Raw genomic sequence first — 18,854 nt, forward strand, 5'->3', positions numbered from 1 at the left:
CAAAAACAAAAGTCTTATATGATATATATTTCAGGTATTTATAATCCCAAATAGCCATGTTTGATTTCTACAGCTCTATGCAGTTTTCATATGTTTACAATATTATACATCAATATACGGTTCAATAAATACAGTTTTTAAAGATGTTTGAGCTCAGTTTGCAGTTTCTACATTCACATAGGCCAGTCATTCATCATCTCTCCTCCTCGCTCTGTCATCTTCCTGTGAACAGCTTCCTGTAGCGTCCGTAAGCGGCGCTGCTGATGATGACCTTGACGACAGCCGAGCCGTCGTCAGCGTTCACTTGCACGTCCTGGACGGTGGCCTCTTTGTACAGCCAGCTGTGTGCGAGGACACGCGCTTACTACCGATGCTTTGTTGTTAATCCAGACCGAATGAAAACACAGTGATGAAAACCAGCGCTCACCTTAACTGAGGAGTGCTGAGGTTGACCGTCAGATCCAAGATGTGTTTTCCAGTAGAGTTCATAATCTCTCCCTCCACGGCCTGCTTCAGCTCGTCCAGGCCTCGCTGCTCCAGGGCAGATATGGGCAGAGAGCCGGGCTCTGCAGCCTCATAGCTGAGGGACAAGAGTAAACACTGAGATGGTGAACTTCAGTCCCACACATGCAAAAGTTTGGGCACCCCGGGTCAAAATTTCTGTTAATGTGAACAGTTAAGCAAGTGGAAGATGAAATGATCTCCAAAGGGCATAAAGTTAAATATGAAACACTCTGTAGCAATATTTTAAGCAATATCAGTGTATTATTTTTGTTTTCTACAATTTTAGAGTAAAAAAAAAGTTAACAAAGCTGCAGCCTGCAAAAGAATGGGAACCCCAGGAGACTTGAGCTCTCAGAGAACTTTGACCAAGGTATCAGACAAGCTGTTTACTATTTACACTCTGTAGTTTCCAAAGGGGGGGCTATTAGGTACTAACTATGCCGGGTGTCCAAACCTTTGCTGCGGGCCCTTTTCCTTTTCTGTCATTTTGAAAATGTAAAAGATGAAAATAAAAAAAGTGTATTGTTTAAAATGTAAAGGGAATGTGTCCTCTGTAACTTTATGCCTCTTGGAGATCATTTCATCTTCCGCTTGCTTAACTGTTCACAACAGAAATTTTGACCAGGGGTGCCCAAACTTGTGCATGCCACTGTTAACAACAATAGGTGATATATACGTATATTTTCTTCTGTTGTGTGATGCAAAGTTTGGTTTAAGAAAACAACCCACTATATCACTAATATCTCTTGGCTCTTATTGGCTTGAATGCAGATTCCTATCTTTTCTATGCTGCCCATGTTTTGAAATGATCTTAGAAAGTTTTTTAAAAAGTCAATTCCGAAAAATGTGCAGGTGCAACAGTGGTTTTTCCTCCCACCTGTCAACAAGGTCAGTTTTATTGTGGACCTCTATCATGGAGCTCAACAGCCTCTCGGGGATGTCCAGGTTCTTCAGGACGTTGAGTACGTTCACCTTCTGATTCACCGTCTCTGGGTGACTGATGTCTCTGACGTGAATCAACAGATCCTGTTCCAAGTGTGAGGAAGACGAGCAGGTCAGCAAACACAGAAAGTAATGAAAATAAATTAAAAAAACATTGAATGAGGTGTGACCAAACGTTTGACTGGTAGGGTACAAGTGATTAAAGGGATAGTTCAACATTTTTGGCAAATTGTCCCATTGCCATAATCCCTAGAGTCATAGCAGTAGGTTTGTTACCTTTAATTGTTGGTGCAAGCTATTTTTAGAATGGCGGAGCAGAGCCGTGAGCTGCTCAGAGCTACGCTATGGAGGCAAATGCAGAGACTGCTTGCCGCAAAAACAACTGTGACCTGCACATTCACCACACTATGGAAACGCGTACATCAGAGTTGTTTTCAAGGTAAATTCATGCGCATTCCTGTTGAGGGCAGTTTTTCAGCAAGCAGTCTTTGCATTTGCCTCGAAAACAACTCTGTCTGGTTAGGGTTGTCCACGAGAGCGTGTTGGAGTTGTTGGATTGTGTATTTGATGAGTTTGATGAGGGAAACCAACCATCCCATGAGCCTCCATAGCGTATCTCTGAGCAGCTGTGACATCTCACACACAAATCAGAAATCAGATATCAGCGTTGGGTTGGGTACATACAGAGTGTTTAATATCCTCCAGGGTGGCAGAGAAGGAGTCGATGAGCTGGTGGGGCAGCTGGGACAGGAAGCCGATGGTGTCCACGTACAGGACGGTCATGCGGCTGGGCAGCTGGCCGGCGTGGATGGTGACATCCAGGGTGGCGAACAGCTGGTTTCTGGGCTGCAGGCCGCTGTCGCCGGTCAGCGCTTTGATCAGAGTGGTTTTTCCTGAGTGGGAACTAAAATCATCAAACTGAAACAAACATCCGACAACGTACCAGCTCCGTCACACTGGACCTGGAGTCACCGGTGGCTCCTCCTGTCTCTCCTCTCACCACAGTTTGTGTATCCCAGCACGGAGACGACGGGGAACTCTCTGTGTTTCCTCTGAGATCGCAGCAGGTGCCTCTTCCTACGCAGTTTCTCCAGCGCCGAGCGGATCTTCATCTCCCGCTCCTTCAGCAGCCTCTGCTGGACCTCGTACAGCGTCTCACCTGTGGACACCAAGCACCAGGCTGAGTGCCGCTCCGGCCCGACCAAAGCTGCTCACAATCCAACACACACACACACCGACATGCCACAGCACCTGAACCTCCGATGTACCTCGTTCCTCCACCTTGCTGATCCATGTTTGAGAATTCATTTTTCAAACGAGATCTGCAAATGATATAGACATAATAAATAAAAAAACACTAACATAATGATACCAGAGTTTTAAGGAGAAAAACTATTTAAAGGGTGGAAAATAAAAAGCAGTGTACTTTACCTCAACAAGGGAATCTCAGCCAGAGAGATCTGTAACTTGGCCTCTTTGGTTCTGGCGTTGCAGCGGAAGATGTGAAGGACGACTGAATATCTGTCAAACACTTTAACGCCCCATGCTTCCTCCAGCTCCCTCTGTGTGGGTGAATAAACAACCAGTCAGTGCAGGACTCCTGTCTATGTGCAGCTAAAGGGCGAATTTCAGCCACACTCACCTCAGACAAAGGAGGCAGTCTCTCAACGTTCACAAACACAGCTGTGATTCCTGAAGTTTGTCTGATTTTCTCTGAGGAGGCAAAAGCACAGACGACTGTCAGAAAACCTGACGCACTGCACATGTTCACAGGTGGACACTCAGGGCTCCAGACGGCCCCTAAATGGGGGCATTTTGCCCCTAAAAATTTGAGACAGTGCATGTAAGTTTTTCATCTACTTGCGCATGTACAACCAGTAAATTTGTCATTTGGTGAAATGTGGAAAGGGGCGACTCAAAGAATCTTGAATCTGTCATTACAACTCATCAAATAAATACACAATCCAACAACTCCTGTGGACCTGCACATTCACCACGCTATGAGATAATAACAGAACGTTACCAGACGGAGTTGTTTGCGAGGTAAATTCATGCAAAACCACTGATGCGCTTTCCCATCGGAGGCAGTTTTTCAGCAAGCAGTCTCTGCATTTACCTCGAAAACAACTCTGTCTCGTAGCGTTCCGTTATTCTCTCATAGCGTGGTGAATGTGCAGGTCACAACTTGTCCACCAGAGCGTTTTGGAGTTGTTGGATTGTGTATTTGATGAGTTTGATGAGGAAAACCAAGAAATCCCATGAGTCTCCATAGCGTAGCTCTGAGCAGCTTGCAGCTCTGCTCCGCCGTTCTAAAAATAGCTTGCACCGACATTTAAAGGTAACAAACCTACTCCTAAGAACTAAAGGGATTATGGCAATGGGCCAATTTGCCAAAATGTTGAACTATCCCTTTAAGTTAGGGACCACTGTGCTCCTAGTAAAAAATGGTAGCCTGGACACTGACACTGACACAGTGGACAATACCTGTCAGAGACTGGAAGTTGCCTTTGCCAAATATCCTCTTCTTCTCGGGGGTCTTGGTGGACAGGATGATGGTGTCCACCACCCTCCAGTTGTCCAACGTGTTGACCAGCCCCACGGCCTCGGCCACCATCAGCTCAGCTGCAGAGAGAAGAGACCAGTTAGTGAAACCAACCCTCCGACATGATGCACACATAACCACAGATCTATGTGCTGGTCTGGTTACCGGTGGTCAGATGTTGCTTCTTTCTCCCCCACTTCACATCAGGCTGGACGATGAAGACCCTGTGCTGTCCCTGAGCGATGCCTTCAAGGGCCTGCTCCTGGAACAGCTCCTCCACCTCACTGTCCTCAATGAAATCTCCATCCTCCTCCTCCCACTCCTCCTCTGGGAGTCCTGTCTGCTCTCCGCTGTTAAAAGAGTCCGTTTTCTTCCATCTGCACCAGAAATGATAACCATATCTAGTAAATTGCTGGGCATCACTCTGCCATGTATGGAAGGCATCTACAGAGATAGGACAGAGAAAAAGGCAAGGAATATTATAGGTGACCAAAGGCACCCCCTTGCCCACTCATTTAAACCTCCTCTTCCATCTGGGCGACGATATCGCCCCCCTCTGTTTACTAAATTTTCTTTTGTGCCTCAGGCCATTAAATCCCTTAATAATGGATAGTCACTGTTAGTGTTGGTCACCTCTTAGCCTGCTCAGCTGGTCTGGTTAAGGCTGAGACAAACATAAAAAGTGTGACTCCCAATGAGTGTTGTTAATCTATGTGTGAAAGTTGTACTGTGCTGTTTTTATCTGTTAGATTAGATGAAATGTCAAGAGTGTGATCTAACTACTACTACTACTACTATTACCTGCAGGCAGAGAACACCACTCCTCTGGGCTGCAGGGTGGGAGCAGCTCTCAGCCTGAAGGTGCTGAGTGGAGCTGCTCTGTGACAGCTCAGTGTGCAGGGTCTCTGCAGCAGTGACAGCCATGGGTGAAGCCTCCTCAGAGCCGTCATGGTGCGTCAGGACGAGGTCTGACTGCTGCAGCAGGTAAATCTCACAGGCACACTAGTTCCTGTGGTCATACTAAAAACACACAGGCACGAGCTCACCCTGCAGCTGTTGATATTTCTCTTCCTCCTTTTCTTCGTGTTTACTGAAGGGTCACGACAAACCTGAGGAGCTCACACTGCCACCTGCTGTAGCACAGAGTGTTGTTGATAGACTTTATAAACTAATTTTCCTACTTAATTATATTTATGTAGAGTAAAATAGCAGCTGTATGCGCTGAGAAGTCTGCGTGTTATGATTCAGCCCATGTGCCGCAGTGTTTTCAGCATAGAGGTTTTCAGCTTCTAACCGGTTGCTGTGAGCCCCGCGTTGAGACTCGCAGGCAGTGTCTCCTATCAGGCTGCACGAAACAACAAACCTCTAGATGAGAAACAGACGGTTACATGTCCGGATTTGGTCCCTGTGGTTCACAAGTTTGGGTTTGTACCAAAAATCCCTCTAGAGGAGGAAGTTTTGCTCAGTGTAGAGAGAGAAGTTCCCTGTCAGCCTAAAGTTAGGGTGTAAAAGCGTCAGTTTTCAAACGGACGCCGTCTGCTTTAGAATACGTCACTTCCGCCGTCGTTTCTTTCTAAAAATTTTCTTTTAGGATTCAAAAATAGTAAAAAAGTTATTGACCAAGAAAAAAAAACAAGCACACAGAAAATTTAAAATAGTTTTAACACAAAATTATAAACGTTTGTAAAACTGTATCGGTTTCTCATTATCGTCAGCAGACCGCCCCCTAGTGGATCACACGGTTATTGTATTTTCTGTAGGTTAAATATAATTTCATTTTGACTTTTTATTATTCTGGCTGGCATTACAGTGCTAGCTTAGCTTTAGCCTCATTCTTGGTACGCTATTTGTAATTAATCCTGGAGGTATTAGACTGAAGGGGCACACAGGCTGTTTTCATGCTTTTGGTCCATTTCATCCCAGCTTATTTAAGGTAATAACTGATTTTTGATGTATTTCAGCTACACTGGATGTTTAATCTTGTCATTTGCTGCATTATCTGATGAAGTTGTCTCATACACTTGACTAGAGTTTATGTCTAGATCAATTGTTTTTGTTCATTTTCTATTTTCTGCGTGCATTATTGTATATTATATTAATCAAGATTATAGTCATATGTGGAGCTTTAACCTTATTTGAAAATTCAAACAAATATTAAAAAATAACATTAGTTCAGTACTGAAAACAAAACTGCAAAAACAGAAAAAAAATTAAAAGAGAAAATGAAAATAAATACACAGTAAGAAAATGATATAATCAATAAAAAATGTAGGATGTGAGAGAAAGAGAGACGGAAATCTGGTTTCATTTTTTAAAGTAGACAAAGTTGCTTAGTTTAGCTGTTCAAAATAACTACCATGTTTCCAAAATATGCAAAGTTTAATAATTGGTTTTAGTTTCAACAATATCTGTTTCCTGTCGCACTCGCACACACCTGTGAACAGTCATATCCTGTCTACCTCACACAGTGTGTGTGGGCGTGTGGGTGTGTGTGACCTGAGAAGAAGTCAAACAGGTTGGACTGAGCTGCTGACAGGATCTGTGTGTTTTGGAGGCTGCTGTGAAAGTTAAGTTAGCTCAGCCTGGGAATAAGTTCATTTCCAAATCCGACGGGGACCATTTGTTAACCAAACCAGAAAAGAGAGAAGCAGAGGTAGACGGAGAAGTCAGCTCAGTCATGGATCAACAAGCCGCAACATGACGGCGGATTCCTTCAGCGTGATGAACTGTGTGCGTTACTCTTGGAGCAGTTAAAAGGAAACAGCAGAGGACGGAAACGTAGACTGATATATGTATACTCATTTATGTGTGTGGGTTAATTAGAGACATGTCTTTGTTGCTTTTGCTCAAAAGCAAAGTATCTCTTAACTATTTTTGCGTCTTGCGCGCGCAGCCGTGCCCACAGAGGGCGATGCCGGTGGCACTGTGGCGCACGGGACTGGTGCTCAGCCTCCTCACTGTCTGCGCCTGTCTGGGTAAGATGACTCTGTCTGCTCATGTAGATTACACCCTGATATAACCACTGTCACTAAAAACCTAACAATCTACCCTCTCTCTCTCTTCATTCACAGAGCCAGACTCTGTCCTGGGCGTAGTGGGGAGACCGGTCTCAGTGCCCTGCTTTTACCCTGAACTGTCCAACCATGTGAATTTTTCCATTGAGTGGAGGAGAGACAGTGAGGTGGTGCTGAGGTCAGAGTGGAGAGAGGATGCAACTGTTGAGGAATGGAGCTCCATCGGTGCAAAACTCTCCGCTGATGCTGCTCTGACTGGAAACTTGTCTTTGGAGCTGCCCACGGTCGCTCCCACGGACGACAACAGCTGTTATAAACTATTCCTCCTGTCAGGGGAGAATCAAAGTGCTGCCCTGTGCAACGTGTGCCTCAGAACAGCAGGTCAGTGTCCGACTCATATGGAGGTGATCGGAGGAATTATTCAGAGAAACTATAACCCCCCCCCCTGTCTCTGATGGATGTTTTGTTTGCAGCCAATTTCAGCTCCCCACAGCTCCAGAGGGGGGAAGCATCGCCGGGCTACGAGACGGCCTTCCTGTGTCACACCAGCGGAGGTTTTCCTGCACCTGCTGTCTACTGGCTCATCAACGACACAGAGGAGCCCCCAGAAGGCTCGGTGAGGACCCAGGCGGCGGCGCTCCCAGACTCCCATCTCTACAACATCACCAGCCAGCTGACGGTCAACGTCTCCAGAGACTCCAGGGTGTCCTGCATCATAGAGAACCTGCCCATGAACCAAACCCTGATGTCCACCAGCTGTGAGTGACCCCACAGCTGCTCCCTCTGTTGTAAAGTCTGCAGGTTGTTCACTAATCTCACCAGGGCCGTTGTATAGAGGAAGAAGGTGGTGATAATTCTAGGGGCCCATGCAGCACCCAGTAGGGCCCACAAAAACCCCAGTAGTCTAATCTTTGTATGACTGATTTATTCTGCATAATACCCTGACTAATACTCATAGTAATGCTGCAAAACAAAGTAGGCTAAATAAGAAATGATAATACATACGTAGTCTAAGAAAAAACAGTGGAAAAGTCAGGGGGGTAGGGGCCCACTTTAGTATTCTTTAAGGGGGCCCAGAATTCCTAGCAACGGCCCTGAATCTCACTAATACTTGTTTGGCTCAGATGGAGTGCAGGGCAGCCCCATTATCAGACGAGCATCGGAGGGCCTGTGGATCTTCAGCACGGGTCTCTGTGTGGTGGTCGGCGTCATGGTGATAGCGGGAGTGTTCTATCAGATCCACCTGGACAGGATCAGTATGAGGAGGAAGAAGGAGTACCATTATCAGCGTCAAATGAGAGGTAGGCATCTCCTGCTGGTGACACACTCCCTCCAACTACACATTTTGACACATGCACTGGTTAGGATCTGCTTATGTTTTGTGCATGTAATCATTCAAATGGTCCTGGTTTTCAGGAGGTGTTACCTGAACGCTCCACCACAAACCACAATACTGTTGCATATAAACAACATTCTGTGCCGCAACAGCACATAGGGGCCCGGCGGTGTGAATCACCATGTTTTTTATGCTCTATGTAAATGTCACGTCACACACAAGATCAAAACCAGGATAAGACTCAAATCCTAGATACAAGCTTGTCCACAGTCTCCACTGTTCCAAAATAAAACCACACCTCTAGTTCCTCACAGATCTGTCAGGCTGGTCTTCATTTCACTCTCAGGTTAGTTACCATGAGCCACGTTTCCATTGGTAACAACCAGTTGCACCTGAAGGGGATCAAATGACGAAAAAATGACAAAAAATGTTGTGAAGTGAGTAATGAGAAGAGAGAGAGAACAGTAGCTTGTTGCCGTAGTGAAAACACCATCAGCCATTTTCCTTTGGTCATGTTTGATCCACAGCTCAGCTCAGCGATGTCACATTTGTTGGAAAATTCTTCATTAGGAGAAACCCATTGAGATATGCTATCTGGTTTTCCAGGGGGTCCTACATGTAACGGTGTACAAAATAGTCACAGATAGACAAGACCATAGACAACACAAACAAACAATAAATAACAACAAAACAGTAAAATTTAGACAAATCAATCAGACAAAACAAGGTTATATAAAGTTATGAAGTAATAATGTTCATGCTAGCGTCAGTGGATCAGCAGCAAAGAAGCAGCATTATGGGGGTGTTACATCTGACAAGTACAGTGATTTCTGAGATAAGAGGAGGACAGAGTATTTAAAAAATGAAATGAGAATGTGTATCGGATATTTACAGGCAACTTATTCCAGTCAGAGGGAGCTTTAAACATGAAAGCTTTCTTAGCGGTGGACTTAGCTACGGCACATTTCTTTGCAACTGGGAGTTTTGATTGTATTTCTACACTTTCCACTGCACTTTAAAAAACAACCTTGTAATTTCTAGTATCAGACATTGTCTGCTGCAGTGAACGGAGCTGAGCGCTGTGACACGTCTGCTCTGTCAGTCAGTTGTGTTCTAGTTTCTTAATTTCCACAGAATTTATGGAAATGTCACTCTATATAACCTATTCAAACACTGTTAAATACATAAAGGTGAGTCCACATTGCTTGTTGAAGTGTATTTTTGTAGTGCACTTTCTTCCTTTGATTGTTTGTGCTCATGTATTAGTTGACATGGCGACAGTCATAGACTTTTTAAATGACATAACATCCTATATGGTTTTGGTGGCATCATGTGACAGGCATGTCACGACAGGGCGCCTGTGTAACCACAGTATCAGGTAACCTGTCAGCGTTTCACATCCATAAACCTGCGGGTAATGAGTGTGTGTTTGTTCCTGAGCAGGCTCTCAATCAGGTTTGTCCTCCTGAGCTGAACAGAGCTGTGATTGGTTAACCCATCAGTAGGCCTGATCCACTGTTCTGTCGCTGCATTGTCTTGGTGTTTGGCGAACATAATGGCTCTGAAGCCGTTCTTCAACACACCGCTGTGTTCATGTTACCGAGGCGGAACACTCCGTTACATGCTGTTGCTTTTGTATCCACTGAAAACCTGCTTGTTTGTTTTTTCTTCAGGATACAAGAGGCGACATCAGCACGAGAAGGAGGCCGAGGCCATGAAGCCACAGTCAAGAGAGACAGATGTTTAAAACAGCTGCTTCCCCACAACTCTCACTTTTTTCCTGCCTCAGGCAATAGAGCACTGATTTATAAACCACTGGGTTGAATATTTAATGTGTGTGTGTGCGTGTGTTTGGAGGGGAGGGCGGGGGTTAAGTATAGATAAGTATAACTAGTGGAAGTTACACTTTCCTTCAGGAAAAGCTCATCTCATCACTTCACTTTGTTCTGTGTGTGCTTGACTACCTTTCTAACACTTCATACAGAGTCATAGCTGCAGATGTTTTTAATTCACCTCACAGATCGATTCATATCTTTTAATAATAACAATTTGTTTTTTGTTTTTTTACATTTCAAATCTGTGAACAGTCATTATCAACTAACATTTGTCATGAGACAGAATAAGCAAAATGGATTAAAGACCCAAACAGACAGCAATTGGATGGAGATCAGTCCAGTAAAAATAGTTTCTCTCTAAAGTTAATCTCTGGAGCTAATTATGAAGTTCTTCACTGCTCACCTACTGTATACCGTCAGTTCTCAGCCCATCGACTGCTTATAGAGACGTAATCACAGTTCCATCCTGACGAGGTCTGCAGCATCACTGCACTCACATCACTGGGGATCAATCAGCGACTGTTCCAGCTGCATTTCCTGTTTCCGCAATTAATTAAGTCTCAGGAAGGAGACGTCATTGTTGGATTCCTGTTTGGCTGCTTCACACCTGGTTCCTCAGCCCGATCCTTCCTGCACGCTCGTGACGGAGTACAGGTCGTGGCGACGCTGAACCGTGATGGGGATCTGCTGCCGGATGTCGGACAGATACTGCAGGTCTGGAGAGAAACACGGGGTGAAAATGATGAGTCCAAATAAACAGAAACCAGACGCAGTGGAGTCCAGTCCACCTCTGTGAGGCAGGCTGCTACAGTCAGGTTTCTGCAGTCTGTAGTTTGTGTTGTTGTGCATTGTCAGGTGTTTAAAACATCATTATTACAATGAACATTTAAAGTTTAAATAAACACCTGCTTCACACAATCTCTGTAAAATGTCTGACACATTGTCCTCTTCTGTATCACCAAACTGTACCGATGTTTCTCTGGCCGGGATCTCCAATCGGAAACAAGACGGGGGTGAATTAGTGTCGTTGGAAAATTCAGAAAAAAATTAAGACTCTGCAGGACAATTTTTTTTTGTTTTAGATTTCTGGACCCAGTGTATGTCCAAACAAACTTGCATGATTCTTAAATGGTCAGACCCTCGTGACTGACAGATGCTGTAGAAAAAGTGAACTACAATCTTTTCAGAGACCCACAACACATGCAGTTGAAGCTGACTGGGAGAAGATACACCATCACTGTTCTCATTCAGTTTGAACTTGTCCATTATTTTGAAACTAATGTAACAAGTGTTAATGTGAACAGTGAAAGATTAAATGATCTCCAAAAGGCATAAAGTTAAAGCAGAAGTAAGCGATCCGGTCGTTTTGTCTAACTTCCTGTCAGCCGATGGAGTTAGCAGTCCCCGCCCTCGTCCCTACGTCACCACATGCACGCGCATCCCTTGGCTGCACACACAGAGAGGACCGCCCCTTTATGCCGTTCTCTCTCCTCATTGGATAAAGGTTGTAGGATACAAGGAAAGTTTTCTCCTGGGCTTACAGCAGAGCAGAGTGACTGACAGACCCGTGTTTCAGACCAAACACTCTATATAAGTGATTGCCGTCGGAAGATATAACTATTTAAGACTTATATTAACACAAACATTCCGCTTACTTCTGCTTTAAATATAAAACACTCTTTAGCAATATTTTAAGCAATATCAGTGTAGTATTTTTTTTTTTCAAATGGGGGGGGCACTAGGTACTAAGGCCAAACCTTTGCATACCACTCAATACTGCCCCAACTTACAGGGTTATTGATGTGAAACTGTCAAGAGTCATGACAGGAGGTTCTGCTACAGTATTTGAACATCTGATCCATCACCCAGTGTTGAGGAACCACCAGCAGTTTCTTATGTTTTATTAACAGTAAAAAGTTCATCTTAATAATCTGAAGGAAGGAAGTGAGGAGCCGTGGACATAATGAGTGTGTCCTGTTTCTGTTTTTTCTATGTTTCTCCTTTGTCTTTTTAATGTCAGTGTGTGTATGTATGACTGTAATGCATTACAACATTATTGAGCTATTTTGTTGAACTGTTTTGAGTTCATTTGTTTGCACCTTATATCACATGATTCTCAGTAAGATTTATTTCCACGTTATGTCATGTTTAAATGTAATCTGACCACACTTTGACATCAGGGAGACGCATCAGTCCACTAATTCTCCCTCAGTTGGATCAAACACACCTCAGACATGACGTGACATGACCCAGCAGCCTGATGTGTGTGACCTGAGTCTGTCACGGTCACGGTGCCCAACACCACAGCAGAGCGCTGAGACGCATCGCTGCTTTTATCATGCAGATGTTATCGGAGCCCTTGTGCAGTGCATCAAAAAGACGTCACTTGGGGAAATCAGCCTGTGCTTGTTTGATCAACACTTTGCAGAGACGAGTCCAACACTCACCGATGTCAGCGTAAATAACGGCCTCCTCTGCTCCGGCCTTGGAGATCACTTCACCCCTGCAGAGACGCATCAACAAATTACAGCTCTGTTTAACTCAACACCTGAACATATCCACAGACAGAGCAGACTGTAGTTGTAGTTTATATTTACTCAGCTACTGTATTTAAAGGTCCACTGTGTAATATTTGTCAAGGTTTCTTGGCAAAATTGGAATATACAGTACTACCAATGAATATATCTGTATAAGTGTATAATCACTATAAAATAAAATTTGGTTTGGTTTTCATAGCCTTATTCTTCTTATTTTATATATACAAGGGTCTTGCTTAGAGAGTGTCGCCATCTTGCGCCGCCATGTTTGTACGGAATGGGACAAAAAAGAGCACGTTTCAAGAGTTTCACGCTCATAAATGAACAAGAGAATTATTTAATAGATAAATAATAGAATCTGAATGCTAGATGTCACTGTTTTCATTTTACACACTGGACCTTTAAGTATCATTTATTGTACTTGTACATGAGTAATTACATGGCTGTAGCTTCTCGATCACCGTTTCACTGAGTGTGACATTATTCAACATTAAAACTATGTGTTCTTCACAGCAAGTTACTTTGCAAATTAAAGCAGAAGTAAGTGATATATTTGTGTTAATATAAGTCTTAAATAGTTATATCTTCCGACAGCAATCACTTACATAGAGTGTTTGGACCGAAACACGGGTCTGTCAGTCACTCTGCTCTGCTCTGAGCCGAGGAGAAAACATTTATCATATCCTACAGTTTTTATCCAATGAGGAGAGAGAACGGCATGCAGGGCTGTGTGTGCAGCCGAGGGATGCCGTGAATGTGGTGACGTAGGGACGAGGACTGTTATGGTGCGTTCAAGGCAACTCGTAACTCGTGTTTTTCCGACCTGTGAAGTGGTACCAGTTCGATCTGGTACGAGTTCACGGGTCGGAAGTTACGAGTGGCCGTTATAGTGACTTTCACAGGTAAAACAGGTCGGAGAAACACGAGTGGGTTGCCTGGAACGCTACAAAGTCGTAAGTTGTGACTTGAAGCTGTAATTTACGGTTTCAAAAGCCTGCCTGGAACGCAGCATTAGCCAAAACGACCGGATCGCTTACTTCTGCTTTAAACAATAAACATTATTCAAATCATTAAAATTGATGCAAAACAGTAATTTGATGCTTTTACTTATCAGAAAAAAGTAACACATTTTTTTTGTACACTTCCTCTGGAGTCATTTTTACATTGTTGTGTTCCTACTTTTACTGACAAGTGAATTGTGTGAATAAATCCTCCATCACTGCTGCTTCATCTCCTCTGGTCAGTCACACACAGCTTCCTGTTTAATCCTTTTCTGTCATCTCCTCTTGTCTCTTTCTCTTTCTAACCCTCCTCTGTCCTTTTGACCACGAGTGACACGGTTCGCCGCATTGTGAGCTCCCCTCTTACCATGGGCTTACAACGGTGCTGTGACCCCAGGCCACGTATGAAGCCGTCTCATCTCTGGCAGGTGAAGCCGTGGCCACGTACACCTGGTTATCCAGCGCCCTGCACACAAGACAATGACCAGGTCACCGTGGTGATGACAGCAGTGGTATCACCAGCAGAGTCGAGTATGACCAAAGCAACAGCAAGAGTTCATGTGACATATTAGATCAACTTCAGCTGTAGTTGTGGGATTTAAACCATTTCCTCTTTTTTTGTTCCACAGTCTGTGATTCTCTGTCACCCTCCTCATATCTCATGATGTTGATCTCAGCCTGCGGTGACAGGAATATTTAGTTTTTATAATTGAGATGTGTTAAAGGGCCCATAAAGTATAAATGTATATGTTTATATCAAAGCTCTATTCAGTATAAAGGTAGATGTCCATGTGTTATTATATGATTAAAGGTTATAGATCAGGCCTAGGGTTAGGGTTCTATGTTAATACGCTGTATCAAGAAACAAAGCCTCGGTCCACAAAGCCTGAATTCAGAAACTGAGCCTTAAAGGGATACACCAACATTTTGTTTCTTCGTGTCTTGCCTCACTCCCGAGTCCATGATAAGCAGATAGACACCATCCTTTCGACTGTGCGAGCAGTAACAAGGGAGATAGAGCCGTATCGCCTGTAATTAGCTTAGCTCAAACGCTGGAAGTGTATAGGTAGTGTTAGCCTGCCTCCACCTAAAGTCATCAGAGAAACTTTTCAGCAACTCTAAACGGAAACCGGCGGGTCGATCTTCGTCTCAGAGCTGACAAAACTCTCCGGTAAGGCATCTTGAGCGGTCAAATGCCGGTAACAGGGCCAGATCGGTCAAAACGGAGCGTTCAAGCAAAGACGTTTTTTTGGTTCAAGCTAGCTACATCGAGGGTAGGTTAGCTTCCTGTTTCAAAGTAAAAGCACTTCTGTATGTAAAGGGCAACGGGTGTTTTATTTTGTGAAAGTAACCGGAAGTGCGTTGGTCACAACGGCTAGCTTGAGTAGCGCCGAATTCGTCCGAACAAAATTGTAAACAGCTGGTAGGCCTATTTAGACAAATAAACAACACACTGCTGATCTAAACGGCTACTTTCTCGCCTAAAACGTTTGAAATGTTGATAAAGTGATATATTTACAGAGTTTATAGCTAAAATGAAATCAGTTTCTGACTGCTGATTTCGGCTCGGGTAGGAGGCAGGCTAACACTACCTATGCACTTCCAGCATTTGAGCTAAGCTAATTACAGGCGATGCGGGCTTATCTCCCTTGTTACTGCATGCACAGTCAAAATGATGGTGTCTATCTGCTTGTCATCGACTCGGAAGTGAGGCAAGACACGAAAAAAAAAAGTTGGCGTATCCCTTTAAAAACTGCTATCAGGACTTATGTGACTTTTATGATGTCACAACAAAGCAGTCACCATGCCCCGCCCATCCGGAGCCACCATCCAACACTTGCAGGATTTGGTTTCTCAGTGTGTTTTGTTTTTACAAATATATCTTGTTATGAATCAAGACTCCATATAAAGTTTCAAATGTGGGAGAGACCTCACTGTGATATGAAATGGTACGTAAGAGCATTTTCACTTGGTGGAATTTCGTTGTTATTTATGACAATGACAATAAAAGCGATTGATTGATAGAGACTGAGCCTGACCTCCCTCTCTGCAGGAGCTCCCAGTGCGCTGGACCAGTCGTCATGTTGAAGGCTCCGGGGTAGACCAGCAGCTGACAGCCTGAGGACCGGAGCAAAACCAGCTTGGTTATCTTACCGGCCAAGTAAAAGCAGCACAACTAATGTCAAATAACCCATTTCAGCACAGCACACTCACCTCTCCTGCTGTAGAGCTGTGCGAGCTCTGCAAACCTCATGTCGTAGCAAATCCCCACGCCCACCTTACAGAACGCTGCAGGAGGAAACAGAGAAATCACACAGATATAAAATGATGCTCATCCAGCTACTGTGACACAGCAGGAGTCAGGAGATGTCACTCACGTGTCTCAAACATTGACAAACTGTTGCCTGGACTCAGCGTCTCTGACTCCTGGAAGCGAATTTTCCCTGGAACGTCGATGTCAAAGAGGTGGATCTGCACAGAGGACGGAGATGGAGAGAAGATGATGATGATGATGATGCTGAGATCCATTCACTGAGGAGGTTTTAGAACGAACCCAACACACACACCTTCCTGTGTTTGAGAATGAGCTCTCCATCAGGACCAAACACCATACAGCTGTTGTACAACTTCCCACCGTCCTCTTCAGGGATGGATCCTGATCAACATGACATCACATGGTTAATTCCTCCCCTGCACAAAACAACCAAGATCTTTTTGTTTTTAGTATACTGTATATTTAATACTTTAGTATACTGTCTGTGTCTGTGTCAAAATATGTAAGCTCTTGCAATTTGTAACTCAGTGGCATCTCTAGTAAACCTTCAGCCCTAATCAGTGTTTTGTCATATCATCCTGTAAAGTGACTGTGAAAACACAGACTTGAACTTGATAGTACAGTAGCTCCAGTAAACTATTAACTTCCTCCACTTCAAACTCCCACAGAAAGACACAGTGATGCTGAAGACAGCAGCTCTATACTCAGAGCTACTGTGTTTGGTCTTTACTTTAGAGTGAGTTAAATTTCTTTATTTCTAAGCAGCTCAAAAAATATTTATTCAACCTGGTTTTTTATTGATGTTTTACATATTGTACCATTAACATTCAAATTTTTGTACTATTTAATAGTAAAGTACTTTGGTCTATATCTCTTGTATGAAAAGTGCTCTATAGAAAAAGCACAGCCTTTACTCTTTGGTTCAGGCTGCACTTGTAAATAAGAATTTGTTCTTAATTGCTTGCCTGGGAAATTAAAGGTTAATTTAAAAAAAATAAAATTTCAACAGTGACAGACTGCTGTGCTACTCTGTCTGTGGTGTAAATGACAGTTACTAACCCGCTGCTGCTAAATGTGATGAAATGACACTGGTGTAAAAGGCAGACAGACAGAAAACACAGTGAGTTTGTGTATTAACTCTGTGGGTGGAGTTAAACTGTAACTCTGTGCCAAGTTCATATTCTAAAAGGACACAGTCCCTCTCTAAATCTAAAGAAATTAGATAATCTATAATTAAACCGATCACACAGCAATAGGTGATAATTACATGCTCCATGTTCCCCAGACAAACTGAATTTGGAAAAAAACACTTGTAGTTTCTCTGCTATGTACATCTATCTGGAATATAGAGTTGTTACTTTGGGCTGGAGCATTCAACATTCAAGAGCAATAACACTTCTACTTTAGTATGGACTGTATGCCTCCCTCCTACCTCCCACCAGGTACACCTTGTTCTCCTTGGCGGCCTCTGACAGCACCTGGCTGGACTCTCCTGGGATCCTCTCTGCGTACTCAGAGAAGAAGCCGGTTCCGTAGGGAGAGTTGAAGCACTCCTGAGTCACAGGACAGAGACCGTCAGTCTGACAGGGAGAAGCCCACGTCTGGTAACAAACTATCTCAACAGGTGCAGCAAAGCAGTCTGGAGTGTGTGGCTCTGCACCGGGGCAAAACACCACTGCAGAGAGCTGGGTCTCTACCTCCACCTGCTCATGTGTGGTGGGAAGCTGGTGAGGGATCACGTCTCTAATCAAACTTATGATCAGTTCTCATATTTTAAAGTCTGTAACAGGTATCAGTAATACTTCATAGGGTGCACGTGGGCAAAGGAGAGCTTCTTTAAAACCCTTCTGTTGTCCTCCTTCCATCTGCTTCGAATGGTCCTTCTTTCCTCCTGTCTCTCCATCCCTCCTTTCCTTTCATTGGTCCTCCCTTCTTCCATCTTTCTTTCACTCCTTTTTCCCTTCTTCCCACCACCATTTCCCTCCCTTCTTCTTCCTTTTTTGACCCAATCTGTTCCCTTTCTTTCTTTCTTTCCTCCCTCCCTTCTTTCCCTCCATCCTTCCTCCTTCTTCCTTCGTTTGACCCAATCTGTTCCTTTGCCCATCCTTCTTGCCTTCCTTTCTCCCTTCCTTCTTCCCACCATCCTTTTCATTTCCTTCCTCCCTTCTTTCCCTTCGTTCTTCTTCCTTCCCTGATCCAATCTGTTTCCTTCCACCAACTTTTTTTCTTTCCTTCCTTCTTTCCTTGACCCAGGAGGACAACAGGGGGGTTAAGGCAGACTTAAAAGTACCAGCACCACCAGCCTATACCCTAACTCCTCCTCCTCTTCCTCCTCACCGGCAGCAGCACCACTTTGCTGCCCTGCCCCGCGGCCTCCTTCACCAGCCTGCGGGCTCTGCTCAGGTTGTCCGCCTTGACGCTGGTCACTTGCAGCTGGACCACGGCCAGACGGAACTCTGTCAACACACACACACACACACACACACACACACACACACACACACACACACACACACACACACACACACACACACACACACACACACACACACACACACACACACACACACACACACAGAGGAGTCGGTGTGTTTCTGCTGCTCTAACTAACCTCACACAGCCACTGAAGCTCTCTGCAGGTAAATACACATTCAGTATCATACATAAGATAACACACAGTGGACAGCTTCATACTTACTGGACATGGCTTTCGCTAAGTTGGACATTGGAGCAGAGCAGTCACTGTTTTGTTTCAGTCCAGAGCAGCCACAGGACATGTGATTCCGGGTGGCGGTTTGGATTTCAAAATAAGAGCCTGCACTTATTCTATAGCCGTTTTGCGACTTCACTGCGTCCGACAGAGGGAAA

The 18,854-nt window shown here is 44.2% G+C and overlaps 3 protein-coding genes across 5 annotated transcripts; 1 reads left to right on the forward strand and 2 right to left on the reverse strand.

Moving 5' to 3' along the window:
* Nucleotides 1-16: 16 nt before the first annotated feature.
* Nucleotides 17-5,255, reverse strand: gtpbp6 (GTP binding protein 6). The gene is made up of 11 exons (XM_085773710.1): nt 4,790-5,255; nt 4,154-4,365; nt 3,931-4,068; nt 3,089-3,159; nt 2,878-3,008; nt 2,698-2,768; nt 2,447-2,605; nt 2,131-2,339; nt 1,382-1,530; nt 428-580; nt 17-341 (listed from the first exon to the last, which is right to left on the reverse strand). The coding sequence occupies exons 1-11, from the start codon at nt 4,936-4,938 to the stop codon at nt 215-217; spliced, it is 1,569 nt and encodes a 522-aa protein (XP_085629836.1). The 5' UTR covers nt 4,939-5,255; the 3' UTR covers nt 17-214.
* A 549-nt stretch (nt 5,256-5,804) lies between these two features.
* LOC146988408 (T-lymphocyte activation antigen CD80-like) lies at nt 5,805-10,589 on the forward strand. 3 transcript variants are annotated; one of them, XM_085773716.1, is made up of 6 exons: nt 5,805-5,921; nt 6,882-6,963; nt 7,060-7,383; nt 7,476-7,760; nt 8,127-8,303; nt 10,012-10,589. In XM_085773716.1, the coding sequence occupies exons 2-6, from the start codon at nt 6,900-6,902 to the stop codon at nt 10,083-10,085; spliced, it is 924 nt and encodes a 307-aa protein (XP_085629842.1). In that variant the 5' UTR covers nt 5,805-5,921; nt 6,882-6,899; the 3' UTR covers nt 10,086-10,589. The 3 variants fall into 3 exon arrangements, with proteins under 3 accessions (XP_085629842.1, XP_085629841.1, XP_085629840.1); XM_085773715.1 differs by lacking the exon at nt 5,805-5,921 and adding an exon at nt 6,497-6,718; XM_085773714.1 differs by lacking the exon at nt 5,805-5,921 and having other exon boundaries at nt 6,745-6,963.
* nit2 (nitrilase family, member 2) lies at nt 10,360-18,735 on the reverse strand. The gene is made up of 10 exons (XM_085773718.1): nt 18,685-18,735; nt 18,324-18,442; nt 17,419-17,539; nt 16,279-16,367; nt 16,090-16,183; nt 15,926-16,000; nt 15,751-15,829; nt 14,079-14,177; nt 12,621-12,676; nt 10,360-10,889 (listed from the first exon to the last, which is right to left on the reverse strand). Exons 1-10 carry the CDS (start codon nt 18,710-18,712, stop codon nt 10,789-10,791), a joined length of 861 nt encoding a protein of 286 aa, XP_085629844.1. The 5' UTR covers nt 18,713-18,735; the 3' UTR covers nt 10,360-10,788.
* Between the last annotated feature and the right edge of the window lie 119 nt (nt 18,736-18,854).

The sequence above is a fragment of the Trachurus japonicus genome, chromosome 4 (assembly GCF_045865225.1).
Source record: "Trachurus japonicus isolate A0001 chromosome 4, Traja_1.0".
In the NCBI taxonomy this organism is placed as follows: Eukaryota; Metazoa; Chordata; class Actinopteri; order Carangiformes; family Carangidae; genus Trachurus; species Trachurus japonicus.